At 32.6% G+C, this 16,074-nt stretch overlaps 2 protein-coding genes across 2 annotated transcripts in view; one reads left to right on the plus strand and one right to left on the minus strand.

Moving 5' to 3' along the window:
- LOC107028689 (K(+) efflux antiporter 4) overlaps positions 1 to 7,280 on the plus strand; it is a 20,777-nt gene extending 13,497 nt beyond the window's left edge. The window contains exons 16-20 of the mRNA XM_015229855.2: positions 1,127 to 1,315; positions 1,402 to 1,479; positions 1,670 to 1,714; positions 6,522 to 6,611; positions 6,726 to 7,280. Of these exons, the coding sequence (XP_015085341.1) occupies positions 1,127 to 1,315; positions 1,402 to 1,479; positions 1,670 to 1,714; positions 6,522 to 6,611; positions 6,726 to 6,812 (489 nt within the window). The 3' untranslated portion in view covers positions 6,813 to 7,280. The remainder of the gene's footprint in view (positions 1 to 1,126; positions 1,316 to 1,401; positions 1,480 to 1,669; positions 1,715 to 6,521; positions 6,612 to 6,725) is intronic.
- Positions 7,281 to 10,149: 2,869 nt separating this feature from the next.
- LOC107028690 (transcription factor MYBS3-like) lies at positions 10,150 to 13,540 on the minus strand. Its single transcript, XM_015229856.2, has 3 exons — positions 13,197 to 13,540; positions 11,264 to 11,460; positions 10,150 to 10,573 (listed from the first exon to the last, which is right to left on the minus strand). Exons 1-3 carry the CDS (start codon positions 13,468 to 13,470, stop codon positions 10,256 to 10,258), a joined length of 789 nt encoding a protein of 262 aa, XP_015085342.1. The 5' UTR covers positions 13,471 to 13,540; the 3' UTR covers positions 10,150 to 10,255.
- Between the last annotated feature and the right edge of the window lie 2,534 nt (positions 13,541 to 16,074).

The following is a 16,074-nucleotide window of genomic DNA, read 5'->3' on the forward strand; positions in this document are numbered from 1 at the left end:
GGGGGGGGGTATGTGGGGAGGGGTACATTTATGTTTTTGAAAAGCAAATTTATTTAAATGGGTTAGAACCATTTTGCCCAGACCATATTTGCCCATATTATATTTGGATGGATTGTGATCCAAACCATTTCTTCTCAAACCATATTTAACCCATGCAAATCCAATCCAATCCAACCGTTTGCCACCCCTATATATCCCAAGACATTCTCAATAGAGAAATATTCAGTTTCTGAAGATTGGTTACAATGTTAAACTAGTTGTAAGTTGGCTATTTAAAGCCCTCCAATGTTTAAGAAAAATATTGAGAGACATTGTAATCAATATTTTATTTTAAACCCTTTTTGTTGCACCATTTTTAAAAAAACAAGTTTGTTTCATTTTTCATCAGGTGATGTGATGCACCTTCTGTTTATTTGATGTTGGTAAAAGTAAAGGTCATTGTGGAGTAAGAATTTGATTCACTTCATTTACGAATCAAACTACAAAAAGATTGTATCCATATGCATAGTTTATAACCAATTGTAGTTCTTTTGGAGGTGAAATAGGACTGATCTTAATAAGTTCACTAGTTATAATATCATTCATTCATGTTTTGGACAATCGACGGGATTAAGAATGATTCTCATCTTCCTTGTTATGGAAATTGCATTAAGAAAGTAATGAGATTACTATAATTGCTTTTCTTTTGACAAATAAAGAGACATTACGGACACAACAGTTATCCTCTAAATTTGCAATGCACTCTGTATTCTGAGTCCATAGTATATCCCTTTTTATGGCCTGACTGTTTCTGAGCTTTTTGAATGTGTTTTGTTGGTAAGTAACCCAAAATGGGGATTTCTGCTTATCCACGTAATAATCTAAAGATTAAGCTTTTCAGTTTGAGTAAAAGGTTTGGTGTGTATTCATCTAACAGAAGTAAAAGTTCTGGTGTGTGTGGAAGTAATTGGTGTACTCTAGAGAAAAAGCGACTCATTGTCTTAAATCTGGTGCAGAGATAAGACTTGTACTGTTTCTTCCTTTCTCTGCTTGATACATTTGGTTTACAATCTGGTTCAGAGAGAAGACTTAACTGTTTCTGCCTTTTTCTGCTGGATACATTTGGTTAAGGTTTCTTTTGATGCAGGTTGAACCCATACGCAACTTCTTTGCAGCTCTTTTTCTTGCCAGTATTGGGATGCTCATCCATGTTCATTTCCTCTGGAACCATGTTGATATCCTACTTGCATCAGTGATATTAGTGGTCATTGTGAAAACTGTTGTGACTTCTGCAGTTGTTAAGGCCTTTGGCTACAACAACAAAACTTCACTGCTAGTATGGCTCCACTTCTGTGTTGAATTTTAGCTTTTTATGTGTAAGTATCTAACTTCTGTTAACAAAGGGAGATTGACATTTTGTAGGTTGGAATGTCTTTAGCACAAATAGGAGAATTTGCTTTTGTGTTGCTCAGTCGTGCTTCTAATCTTCATCTAGTTGAGGTAATTGGTACTACTGTTTTCTATGTGACGGGATTTTCTAGTTGCTTATCCCACTTCTAAAAGTTCCTAAAGGATAAAAACGGAACTCACACTGCATTAAATCATTTCAGCCTGCCTATCTCTTCCCTAGCACTTCTATCTGATAAGAATTCATTAGTTTGATGGATGAATGTGCAATTACAACTTTCAGGGTAAATTGTACCTGCTGCTTCTAGGGACAACAGCTCTCAGTCTGGTATGAGCTACTAACTTTCTTTTTTAATTACCTTCAGGGGTCTCAGTTCTGAATGATCCTTCAAATCTTATTCATTTTAGAATTATATCTGCTAGAATATAAATAAGTATTTATAAGTATTTACTACTTAGAATAGGAATAAGAATAAGAATAGAAATAAGAATAGAAATAGGAATCCTAGTCGGAAAAGGGTTCCAATGTAGTTTCTATAAATAGGGTCTCAATGTAAAATTTAGATACATAATTCAATAACATTTTCTTATATATTTCTCACATGGTATCAGAGCATTGGTGAGAACAAACAAGTCACCATATATCTGACAATTTCCGGTGACGATTGAGACTGATTTTATCAATTTTTTATTCTGTGGGTGTTGTGCGAAAACCAACATCACCACGAGGCTCGGAAAGCTTTCGCGACCAAACCCCAGCCAGAACCACCGGAAAACACCATCGCATGCGCTCTCACGCGCCGATCAAAGGTGGTAGATTCCGGCGAGATCTGGCTCACGGGCCGGCGCGTGAGGGCTTTTCCGACCATATTTTTTTGAGAACTTTTTCGACAGTTGGGGTCATCCAGCCATTCCGACCCAGCCCATACTGCTTCTGACCAAATTCGATCATCGGAATTAGGGTTCCGGTGATTTTCGGGCCATTTCCCCAAGATTCAGGCGAAATCAGAAGTTTCAGGCCACTGTGGGCAACTTCCAATATTTTCAGACTAGTGTAGCCCTTCTGACAGTTTTCGACAGTTTCCGGCGTACATACTAGTCTATGGAGAATAGACGAGGGAGAGAACATTTTGGAAAACCTCGATCCAAGTGTAGTCATTGTCATAAACCTGGACACACTCGTGACATATGTTATATTTTGCATGGTCCACCACCCAGTTATGATCTTGTGTTCTAAGGAATATAGAGAGTTCCTTCGGTATCGTGCAAATAAACAAACGTCTCCACAAGTAGCTTTGGTTGCACAACCTCATGTTTTTGTTGCGGGTAATTCTTTTACTTGTGTGTCACAGTTTAGCACTCTTAGATCATGGGTCATAGACTCTGGGGCTTCTGATCATATATTTGGTAATAAATCACTTTTGTATGATATTGTTTATTCACAATCTCTTCCGGCCATTACTTTAGCCAATGGGATCCAAACAAAACCAAAAGGGATTGGAAAAGCCAAACCCGTATCTTCTGTCACACTAGACTCTGTTCTTTATGTCCGTAGTTTTCCTTTTAATCTAGCATCGGTTAGTCGTTTGACGAAATTCCTATATTGTACCATAACTTTTTTTGATGATTTTTTTCTCATTTAGGATTGCAATACAGGACAGATGATTGGAACAGGGAAACACATTCGTGCTACATTTTCACGTAGTACTGAGGGTCGTTCAGAGTCTATTTTTTCATTAGTTCATTCTGATATTTGGGGTCCTAGTAGAGTCAGTTCCACCTTAGGATTTCGTTATTTTGTTAGTTTTATTGATGATTATTCGAGATGTACGTAGGTTTTCTTAATGATAGATCGTTCTGAGTTATTTTCGATATTCAAAGGTTTCTTTCCTGAAATACAAAATCAATTTGGTGTTTCCATTCGTACTTTCCGTAAGATAATGCCTTAGAATACTTGTCATCCCAGTTTCAGGAATTTATGTCTCACCACGGAATTATTCACCAAACATCTTGTCCATACACTCCTCAACAAAATGGTGCCGCAGAAAGAAAGAATAAGCATCTCATAGAGACTGCTCGCACTCTCCTCATTGAATCCCATGTACCGCTGCGTTTTTGGGGCGATGCAGTCCTTTCATCTTGTTATTTAATTAACAGAATGCCCTCTTCTTCTATTCAAAATCAAGTTCAACATTCCATATTATTTCCTCAGTCACATCTCTATCCTATCCCCTCTCGTGTCTTTGGGAGCACATGCTTTGTTCATAATTTAGCCCCAGGGAAAGATAAATTAGTTCCTCGTGCCCTCAAATGTGTCTTTCTTGGTTACTCTAGGGTTCAAAAAGGATATCGTTGTTATTCACATGATCTTCATCGATATATTATGTGTGCTGATGTTACATTTTTTGTGTCTCAGCCTTATTATACATCTTCTGATCATCCTTATGTATCTATGGTCTTACCCATACCTCAAGTTTTACCTGTGCCAACCTTTGAAGAATCTACGGTTACTTTTATATCTCTGGCTGTAGTGCCACCACTACTAACTTATCATCGCCGTCCACGTCCAGCCCTAGTCCCAGATGATTCATGTCATGTGCCAGACCTGCTCCTACTGCGGACTTGCCTCCTCCTAGCCAACCACTTGCACTTCAAAAAGGTATACGATCCACTCGAAATACTAATCCACATTATACCTTCTTAAATTATCATCGTCTATCATCACCCCATTATGCCTTTGTGTCGTCTTTGTCCTCTATTTCCATCCCTAAAACTACAGGTGAGGCACTTTCTCATTTTGGATGGAGACAAGCTATGGTTGATGAGATGTCTACTTTGCATAAAAGTGGTACTTGGGAGCTTGTCTCCCTTCGTAAATCTACGGTTGGTTGTCGTTGGGTTATGCGGTCAAAATTGGCCCAAACGGTGAGGTTGATCGGCTTAAGGCTCGCCTTGTTGCCAATGGTATACTCAGATATTTGGGCTAGATTATACTGACACTTCCGCTCCTGTGTCTAAAATAGCATCTGTCCGCCTTTTCCTATCTATGGTTGTCGTTCGTCATTGGCCTCTTTATCAGTTGGACATTAAGAATGCTTTTCTACATGGTCATCTTGAGGAAGAAGTCTATATGGAGCAACCACCTGGTTTTGTTGCTCAGGGGGAGTCTAGTAGCCTTGTATGTCGATTGCGTAGGTCACTCTATGGTCTGAAACAATCTCCTCGAGCTTGGTCTGGGAAGTTCAACATAGTATTTCAACAGTTTGGCATGACTCGTAGTGGAGCTGATCACTCGATGTTTTATCGGCATTTTGCACAAAGTCGATGTATCTATTTGGTTGTTTGTGTTGATGATATTGTTATCACCGGTAATGATTAAGATGTTATCACTGATTTGAAGCAACATCTCTTTAAGCATTTCCAGACTAAAGACCTTGGCAGATTGAAGTATTTTCTAGGCATTGAGGTTGCTCAATCTAGTTCAGGTATAGTTATTTCCCAACGCAAGTATGCCTTAGACATTCTTGAGGAGACAGGAATGATGGATGTAGACCTATTGACACTCCTATGGATCCCAATGTTAAACTCCTTCCAGGACAAGGGAAGCCACTTAGTAATCCTGAAAGGTGTAGACGGCTCGTTGGAAAGTTGAATTATCTCACAGTGACTAGACCTGATATCTCTTTTCTTGTGGGTGTTGTAAGTCAGTTTATGACTTCCCCTTGTCAAAGTCATTGGGAAGCAGTGGTTCGTATTCTGCGATATATAAAGTCAGCTCCTGGGAAAGGACTACTCTTTGAGGATTAAGGTAATGAGCATATCATTGGATATACAGACGCTGATTGGGCAGGATCACCCTCTGACAGACGTTTGGCATCCGGATATTGTGTTTTAGTAGGAGGTAATTTGGTGTCGTGGAATTGTAAGAAACAGAATGTGGTTGCTCGATCTAGTGCGGAATCAGAATATCGAGCAATGGCGACAGCAACTTGTGAGCTAGTTTGGATCAAACAGTTACTGGGAGAACTAAAAATTGGCAAAATTGATCAGATGGAACTCGTATGTGATAATCAAGCGACTCTTCATATCGCATCAAATCCAGTGTTTCATGAAAGGACTAAGCACATTGAGATTGACTGTCACTTTGTCGGAGAAAAAATACTCTCTGGAGATATCGTTACAAAATTCATGAAGTCAAATGATCAACTTGCAGATATCTTCACCAAGTCCCTCATAGTCCTCGTATTAATTACATTTGTAACAAGCAAGGTACATATGATTTGTATGCACCAGCTTGAGGGGGAGTGTTAGAATAGAAATAAGTATTTACTACTTAGAATAGGAATAGGAATAAGAATAGGAATCCTAGTCGGAAAAGGGTTCCAATGTAGTGTCTATAAATAGGGTCTCAATGTAAAATTTAGATACACAATTCAATAATATTCTCATATATTTCTCACAATATCGTTATCTTTGACTATGAAGACCCATATAGAACACATGTCCTCTCTTTTCTTTCACTTATTTACTTCTATGTTTGGAGATTGAGTTACTTGTTATTGGTGAAGGCTTATTTTCAGTCTCTCAGTACCAATTACAGAGAGATAATGCTTATACATCCAAGGTGCATTTAGCTAGGGGAAATTAACATTTTGCCAGGATACTCCATGCATCCTTTTATAGCCATTTAAATTAACTTAGGAGCCATTTGGACTACATTTTTTAAAAAAGCTTTAAAAAGAAGCTTGTGTAAGTTGAAAATGTGTTTGAATAGTTTTAACTTTTTAAAAGATTTTTGAGCAGACGGATATGTGTGAAAATAGCTACTAGCACTTCTTCAAATTCAAAAGTTTTTTTTCAGATTTTCGCAAAAAATTATTTTTGGAAATTTTTATGAATACTGTATTAAAAAATATAACTTCGGTTTTTGCAACAAACATGCACAAACACACTCCTTCCCCTATCAGTGTTTCGTGTGCCGGTGGGAGCACGTGCAGGCAAGAGATATATCAAAATAGAAGTACCCTCTTAAATGAAAGCATCTCCGTGATTGCATATGAAGAACAAATTATTTTCTATGCACAGTCTGTCCTTAGTTCTGCTTTCTAGCTGAATTATGACAAATCTTTTGGCAGGTGACTACGCCATTGCTTTTCAAGCTTATACCTGGTGTAGTTCATCTTGGTGTGCTGCTTAGGTGGTTCCCACCTGATAGTCCAAGTGAGGTAATTACTCTCTTGGTGGTCATACCACGAGGACAAAGATTTGGCATTTGCACTAGTTTAGGCTCATGAGTATCTCATTTTATTAAATGTTCTCTTGGACTTGTTCATTTGCAGTTTGGATTCAAAAGTGACAATTTCCGATCTGATAGTGCTAAACAAAGGATTGCACTGGTATCCAAGGATCTGATTCACGAAGGTTAAATTTGTGAGCAAGGTCTAGATGACCTATTTTGCTTGGAGTTGTATCCTAGTTCACAGCCTGAGTGGTGCTACAAAGGTTGTGGACTCTACTATTTCTTGCCTCTTCCTAATGCAAGGGACTTGATATGTTTTTCTTGTTATATATCTTGACCAAAATAGAGAAAGGCAAAAGCTATACATGCCTCCAAAGGGGGACAAACCTGGATACAGAGGTAGTCTAACTGCAAACACAGCTAACAAGTCGAATCACCGTTCACCTAAGGTAATAGATAGTTTTCAAAGTTTCTTGATTCTTTCATATTTGTTCCTTATAAATGTAAAGTAATTTTGGTATATGATGTAATTGTAACTACTATATGAATTCTCACTCTAATTTCATTTACGTTCCACAATGTAACAGTTCATATTTTTATGATATGAGGTCAACTGTATAAAAATGTGATACCTTAATTTGTTGTTTTGTGAAAATGATGTTGTTCTTTGCTTCACCTATTAGCTTAATATGGTAGTTAGCTCACGCCAGAAACCAACCAATATAAACGGCAAAAAGGAAAATCAGAAACTAGTGAGGTTTGCTTCCTTGTAGCTTATTATGGTAGTTAACTACCATTCCATTTGCACTGAATGGTAGTTATACCGGTTAGTAAGTAGCTTTTGGGGAAAAAGTATTGATGCTGTGATATTTAAGTTTGACGAAATTATGTCACAATTGTTCAATACTCAAGTTTGCATGGTAAGTGCAGATCATTTGCAATCTTCCATTTTCAACACTATAATCAAGTGCATTTACCTCCTGGTTATCCTAGCTACTAGAGCTGTATTAATCTTATACGGGTGAAGTGTCAGATGTATTTAGAAATGAGAGTCTTTAGATGTAGTGGTTGCATTTGCCAACAAAACAAAGTTGTTGAAAGCTACTGTTCTCACATTTGATTAGATGCACGGATATATTATGCAGAGGTGATCTCTGCTTCTTTTATTCATATTTTTTCTCTTTGGAATTATCTACTAATTTAGTAGAGGGTAAAATGCAGTTTTCTTGTTATTGTTTGAACTTCTGTGAGTACATATTATGTTGACTTCACATTGTTTTCTTTCCAGCATATTTTCCATGTAATTCAGAAGAATGATGTAACTAAGCTGGTAGCCACTCTGTTTTTCTAAGGTTTACTTTGTCATTTATTGTTTTCTTCTCGACTAATTTTGTATGTATTCATTCAATCCATCTTTTTTTTTTTTTTTGTGAATTAAGAAAGGTTTTAGTAAACAATGTATTATATATTCTTATAGGAATAGGGTAAAAGAAATAGGGAAAATATCATAAAACAAGCTATTATAGAAAGCATATTGAAAACTCTATCTGCGCCTCTTTTCTGCAAAAACTGATTGGTGGTTTGAAATTTGTGTATTTCTGAGATTCAAAAAAAAAAAAAAACAGAACACAACGATTTTCTCGCTATTCACACTGAAGTCGGTTTGTTGGTTCTTCAAAGCGACTCATTTCTTTAAAATTTGATTCTCTATATCCATAATTGACAATTAATATCAAATATTTTAGTGTTGTGGGTGGCATTTTGGGCACTGAAAATACGAAAATAGTTGCATCAGTTCCATAATTGATGGTGTTGTGATGAAAGTGAAAAGCCTGGCTGATTGATGATAAATTCAACCACTTGCACACTTTCTTGCAAGCACGAAATCATACTCAGTACATCATAGCTAATGTTATTTTGAAGATTGGGAAGAACCTTAGAATAAAAGCTAATTGGAAGTGTGACAGTAATAATTTCAAGTGGCCTTAGCCCTTACATATGGGGCCTGATTTTAAAAGAGTATATCTTCATCAACATGTAAATGTTGCATCAGAAGTTATGCTGATTTACATTGGAGGTTTTAGAATTAAGCCTATGCATGAACAAACAAATTGGAGTTTTATTTCACTTGGAATGACAGTCCCCTCAGGCTCTCAAGGTTGCCGTTAATGACGAGGTGCTTGAATTGATTCTTCTCCGGTTATATATAGTTATTCATGCATGCTACAAGCTTCAAATTTTAACTTGATGCCCTGGCCTCTCTTAAATTCCAGTTTTCATATCACTTGATACATACAAGCCCTCCTTGAGTTGTTCATGTATATATATATTTGAAATGTCACATGTCCCTATATTATAACATGTTTAGTTCCTCTAAGTTAAGATTAATAGATTAGTACCTAGTCTAACTAACTAAACGGATCAGTTCCCAGTGTAACTAATAAACTCCTAATAACTATATATAAGAAATGTCATGTCATTTTTTCTTTTATTTAAAGTACAGGCAACGTCTCCATGTCCCCCTCCTAATTATTTTACATATATATATATTAAGCTCACAGTCTAATGATGATGGCTCGAATAAATAAATTAAAGATGTTGCTAGAATTGGGATCTCTTTCAAAGAGAAAAAGCTTAAATATCTGGACTTGCAGGCCAATGAGATCACATTGAGTCGTTTTTTAAAGTTTAGTAGACTTCCTATCTACTCCAACAAAGACACTACAGGACTCTAATAATAATTTGACCACAATACATCAGCAAGCATTATATTATATTGCATCTTAAAGATTACGTTCATTTTAGGAAGAACAATATATATACTCACTCCGTTGTTATTTATATAATTGAGATTCAAACACACGAATACTTTAAGTTTGCGTGTCTTTGCTCTTTTAAGGCCCCTGAAAGACTGAAACCATTAGGCTACATCGTATTGTTGTGTCAAGAGAGTCCAAAATATGTTATTTTATCATTTTACTTGTATATGCGTGTCTAATTTTCTGACGAAATGGACACCTAGCTACGCCCCTATTCAAGACTAACAACTCTCAAGGGTAAAATGGGAAGAACGGTATCGATCATATATGCATTGATTTTGTGATTTGACAAATATCAAGGAACATCTATTTTTAATAAGGACGACATATAAACAGAAACTGAGGAAATATTGCTTTTTAAGTCCTCATATGGAGGTTCATTTTGATTTAAGGAACATTATTACTACGTAAGAGCCCTACTAATGGTGTTAGAAATTAGTCATAAGCTTGACATACACAAAAAATGTGGACATCTAAAATTGAAAAAAAAAACAAAAAAAATAGTAAGTGATATTATGCTTAGTAGGATATGATGTAATCTAACATGAAAAGTACAGTAAAACATTAACCTTAGACAAATCATTACAATTGTTTATGGAACTTTATTCATGTCTTTCATCACTGATGAAACATTAAAATTTTTTAAAATGGAATAGAAAAAATGTATTTATGAGGGGACCAAGGGTGAATGATGCTGGCAGCCCATATTAATAAATGATTATTTTTATAGACATCTACTTAGTTTAATTAATTTCCTACACTTGTTATAGTATATAGTAAATATAAGCAGAATCTTTTTAATTGTTTTAACTCAAACAACAGTAATTGTAGTTCCAGCAAGAAGAGCAGTACTTTTTGTTGTTGGAACAGCAAGTGTGAGCTCAAGGTCTGGCAGTGGTGAATCTTGAACTGAAATATCATGACTTGTAAAAGTTGTTGAATTAATAAATGTAAAATTGTTGGAAAATTGTTGACTACTTGACTTTGAATCTTTGCTTGATGAAGTTGTAGTGAAATTTATCATGGAAATATTTGTATCCTCTGGCTGTGTGTGTGACTTGTCACATGAAATATTTGTCTTGATAACCATTTTATCAAATAGCAACATAGTTGATTTATCCATGCCAACCTGGTAGATATATATATATTAGGTTATAATTACAAAAGAGTAAAAAAAGAAGTGGTAATTACTAGCTAGTTGAATTCAAAAGAGAGGCAAATATAAAAAAGAATATAGGAAACTATAGATTAATAGAAAATTAGAGTTGTTTAATTTATAAAATATGAAAAGTGGAATTATTCAAAATCAAAGTTTTCTCTAGTCACCAACCTGAAATTTAGTAGTCTGATTTATTTGATTTTATGTTTGAATATGATATATAAAGGTGAAGAGTTTCTATGCAAGAAGTATCTTTAGAATTTGAATCCAAAAACTTTGACTAAATTAAGAGAGATTTAGTGAAAATACACATTTAAATTTGATGTGAATTATTACTTTTGTCTTTAAACTGCGTTTAATACTGAAAACACCCGAGGCTCGACTAACTGAACTTAAAAATGCCCCTCATTTGTGCATCTAACGAACTAACATGTTTTGCTCGTCGTCATATCACACACAAATAAGGTTGAAATCACTTGCTATGTCATGTGACAGATGAGAGATATTTTAAGTTCATTTAGCCAAGCCTGGGTGTATATTTTAAGAACTAGTCATGGTTCAGAAACAAAAGTAATAATTCACACTATCTTCAGCAAACATTTTGATGGTCATACTTGAAAAATAAATTTTAGGCATGATAAAAGAAGATATATTAAGTACCTTGTCAAAGAGACTCCTTCGACGTTTCTTTTTACAAAGAGAATTTTGTCGAAGAAAATACTTTTGAGCATGACTGGCGACTTGCGTTGGTGTCCTTGTGGTGACAAAGTTGCTAGAAATGCCTCTCCAGTCTCCTTTACCAAGTTTTTCCAATCCAACAAGAAATATCCTGTGTTCTTCCTCTGTCCATGCAACTCCTAAACCAAATTTCCAAAAAATTAATATATTACTTGGAATAATTCAATCATAATAATTTGAAAAGTAAGAAATCAAGAGAACTTAATACACATACTTACTATTTCTTTAAAAACAGTTTACAAAAGATATTTATTCAATCATATCACCTATAAGGGAACTCTAATGATCCATAATAGTGGATCGTTGGAGCTAGCTTTTTCAATACTTCATAATAGATGAATTATTTAAAGTTTAAGAGAATATTGGGATACAACTAATATTCTATTATTTTTATTTACATGTCGACCTTACTAATCGTATTTTTCATTTTACAAAATCAATACATAAATAATATTATTCTTTCTATTTTATCCTTGAGAATTATTAGCCTTGAAATTATGAATTCGATCAATATTGGAAAATTAAATTATTAATTCATGTTCATTGGTCACAGTTCAATTGATCATAATGAATTAATTATTGAAAACTTGTCTTCAAAAAAATACTAAATAAAGATAAAATAGCAAACTTATCTAGTTTCTTTAGAGACGTGAAATATGAAATAGTAACGTATAAATAGAAAGGAAGAAAGTATTATTCGATGAACTACATTAATGAGTATGACAATTCTTTTTTATATCTTCTAAAATATATTACTTGAGGAGCCAAGCACGATTCCCACTAGATCATTTGGCATTTTTTTTAAATAAACAATCAGCAATTTATCACGTGTCACTTGATAGTATTTCCTTTAATATAATAATATGATTTAGTACTCATTATTATATAGTATTTATTTATCATTTTACTAGTGCTGGTATTACTTGTTTTGTTCATATAAACTTCAATTGAAGAAAGAAGCCACATAACCAAGTTGCAACTCTAACTAATAACAGTACACAACTATGGTTTTTTAATTGAGAGTGGCCTTTACTTACCATTTTCTTTGTCGAAGAACATTAAAATCAAGGATAAAAAAATAATATTTGAAATAATAATTATTAGTTAATAGAAATCAATTTCTTCAATTGACTTTTGATTTAGAAGAAAAAAACATTAACATGTTAGGAATTATGTATTCCTCTCTCGGAATTTCAATGCGGGTTCTGAATACCGGATGAAAATTAAAAAGAAAAAAGAAAAAGAAATACCTAAACATCAGATCTATATACTAATGACAGAAGATTTATAGCTAAACCACAAAAAGTTATGCTAATCTAATTTAGCTACGAACTAGCTTAGGATTATAAAAAAAATTCAATTAGCTAGGAGTTATTTAGCGAAGGATTATAAAAAAATTCAATTAAGCTTAGTTTACGATAAATTTCATAGCTAATTTTATATTTCTAGAAAGTGATATATATTTCCAGTTGCAATTCCTTATACTCACAAGTTTTTTCTTATAATAAAACAGAAATATATCAAAAGTAATTGAAACTCGTGAAAGAAGATCAAGTAATAAAATAATTACATAAAAGAAATTTCTCATAAATTAAATCCATATTTCCCTAAAAAAAAAAGAAAAAGAAAAAGAAAAGGAGAAATCTTTACAAAAGTTTCATAAAGTTGTTCATCTAGAGATAAAAATAGTATATAGACCAACCCCAAGATCCAAACTCTATAAGCTTTCTGAGATTTAATTAAAATAGTTGGTGTCTAGACTCTAGATGAATTATAATGAAATATTTGAAGTAAATTAAACAAGGAAATAAAATAAAACATATTACATAGTAGGTAATTATAAAATAACACTAACCTTTTTTCTTATATGAAGCTCTTCCAACATCAGAAAGATAACCATTTGAGATATCACAATAACTAAAATTAGATGCAGCCATTGAGGATGAAGTTTTCGACGAATTCGAAAGGCAATCAACACTAAAACTCTTCTTCATCCATGAACAAGGTACTTCAAGTTTCACACCAAAAAGTTTCATCATACCATCATAAATTAATTTTCCATCTTTATGAGTTTTGCAAGTTCTTGAATTGTGACCTGTTATACCACAGTGTGAACATTTTCTCCCCATTTATTAAGTTGATGATATGAAATCTCAAAAATTAAGAGAGAGGACAGAGCTTTTTTTTTTTTGTATATGAATATGAAGTAGTGGGGGATAAACTATGAATTATAAATAGAATTATTTAAATGAACCATTCTTAATTTATTGCATATTTTACAACCATGTTTTAATTAATGAAAAATTGAAACTAGGGTTGACCCTCTCTTTTTCTTTTTCTTTTTCTCTCACTATGGTCAAGGATAAAAAGCTTATTTAATAATTAGACTATAGTATACAGTATTTTATTAGTACCATGTGGGAATCTACTATAGTTTGTACAACTTTTACCAAGGATATTTTTATGAGACACGGGTATATGAGGTTTTGAGTTAATACACTCTTTTTACTGCAAGTTTGAAATAAGATTTCGGTTTTGAAAAATAAAGTTTTTCTGTCTCATATAACTTGATTTGAGTTATTTAAATTATATGGTCCAAATTATTTTTTAATTAGTAAAACAAGATGAAATTATTTATATTTTTTCTATTTTCCCTTAAATCATTTTTGTCATTTAAAGTCTGATATATTCTTTAATTTTGTCATTTAGAGTTGATATACCCTGCGTTATGAAAATATCTCATATGTACCTTTGTCATTATACAAACAACTCAGATATATCCATACCTTTACAAAATGAGCTCATATATAACAGACGTGAAAAAAATAGTTTAAAATATATTTTTTTGACTTTTATTTTTTTTTTAAAAAAAATGTAGGGATATATATGATCCTTCTAGCAAAATTTAAGGTATATTTTAATTTTTCATACATAAGTAATTGTTTGACTTCTTTGATTATCATTATTTGAGTTTCTTATTCTTATTTTATGTTTTTCTTTCCTTCATTGGTGTCAAGAAAAAAATAATTCAAAACTATGTTTTTGTGGCGATGTTATAACTTAAAATTATTTTTTCAGCTATATTGTAATTTAATATTTGTATTTTAAAAAGAATGGGCCATCTATGATAAATTTTATAAGGAAATTAGTGAAATTAAAATAAATTTGACCATCAAAATAATAAACTTCACTTATAACCGGGAGTTTATCCCGTGATTGTTTGTTTCTTTTGTTACTTGAGCTTGAGTTCTCACATAATAAAATTTCCATAGTTACAAAAAAATGATAAATTTAAATTAGTCATTTGAAAAAAAAAATACACCCGAGGAGGATTAAATATATCCATATTTCTCAAGTATAAATAATGTAAAGTTTCAAAATAAAGTTCCTCTATTTTTAATTTTGATATTGATTTTAATGAATAACACACAAATAATATGTATCATGAAAGTTACCGTCATTTAATTATGTTTTTTACTATGATTTCATAAGAAATGTGTAAAAAAATAGATAACTATTATGAAATGGATTGAGTAAAATATAAGGAAGGGGATGAATTTTCAAGTTTCAAGAGTATCATGTAATTTAAAATATTATAAGTTACAAACACGCAATTCCTTTTTAATTATCATGATAAGATTTTGTACCATTCTTAAGAAAATGTTAGTTAGGAGTTACTACATCTCTTTATCAATTCTTTAATATTTATTTTCCTCTTAATTTTAAAACCATTAATACTAAAAAATTAGTAATTCTTTCTATTATTTAATTAACAATTATTTTGGAATAAATATTTTTAATATATAATACATGACAATTAAAAAGAAACGCCTAAAAAATATGTGCTAACTATGTAAACCTTTATACAATTTGGTCAATTATTAAATAATTGCATATAAATATCAATGATACACAATAATTGATAATTGACATGCTGTAATAGATTAATCTAGTAAATATTTTTCTTGAATAAAGCTTCTAGAAAGAGTTCAAGTAAATACAATTCTTTTTATTTTTTATTTTTTTATGATACAAGTGAAAATAGATTGATTATCTATTAATGTTTGAGCACGTTTAGATGATGCATGGAGTAAAAAAAACATGATTGAGAAAGGGTGGTTGGCAAGAGAGATAACTTAGAGATGAGATGAGCAAGTGTCTCACATTTGGACAACAATCTCTATTTTTTAAAATGAAACATGGAATCTTCATCAATTAAAGGAAGAAGATTTTGGCACTTCCAAACTATTTTCTCTGAGGGTCATGTGAGATGAAATTATAATATAAAAATATGAAAAGAAATTAAAATATTGCTTGGATATAGAATCAAAATTTAAGTTGTATTTTTTGTTTATAGACATTTAAAAAAAATATAAACTATCAAAATTACCTTACTTTTTTAAGGAATCTTAGCAAATAAGCAAAAATTTATTATAAAAATATAGTAATACATTATCACAAAGTTATTCTGAAAAAACTATAACATTCATAGGTCGAATTTTAATTCATTAAAAAATAAAATTGAACATGAGTTATAGTGTACTACTCTTTAATATAATCCCCTTATTGTCACGACCCAAAACCGAGCCGCGACTGGCACCCACACTTACCCTCCTATGTGAGCGAACCAACCAATCTAAACCCTAACATTTCAATTTAATATCAACAGAAAGTAATGCGGAAGACTTAAACTCATTAATAAAAACCAATTCAATAACTTCTAAAATTCAACA

The sequence above is a fragment of the Solanum pennellii genome, chromosome 8 (assembly GCF_001406875.1).
Source record: "Solanum pennellii chromosome 8, SPENNV200".
Classification (NCBI taxonomy): Eukaryota; Viridiplantae; Streptophyta; class Magnoliopsida; order Solanales; family Solanaceae; genus Solanum; species Solanum pennellii.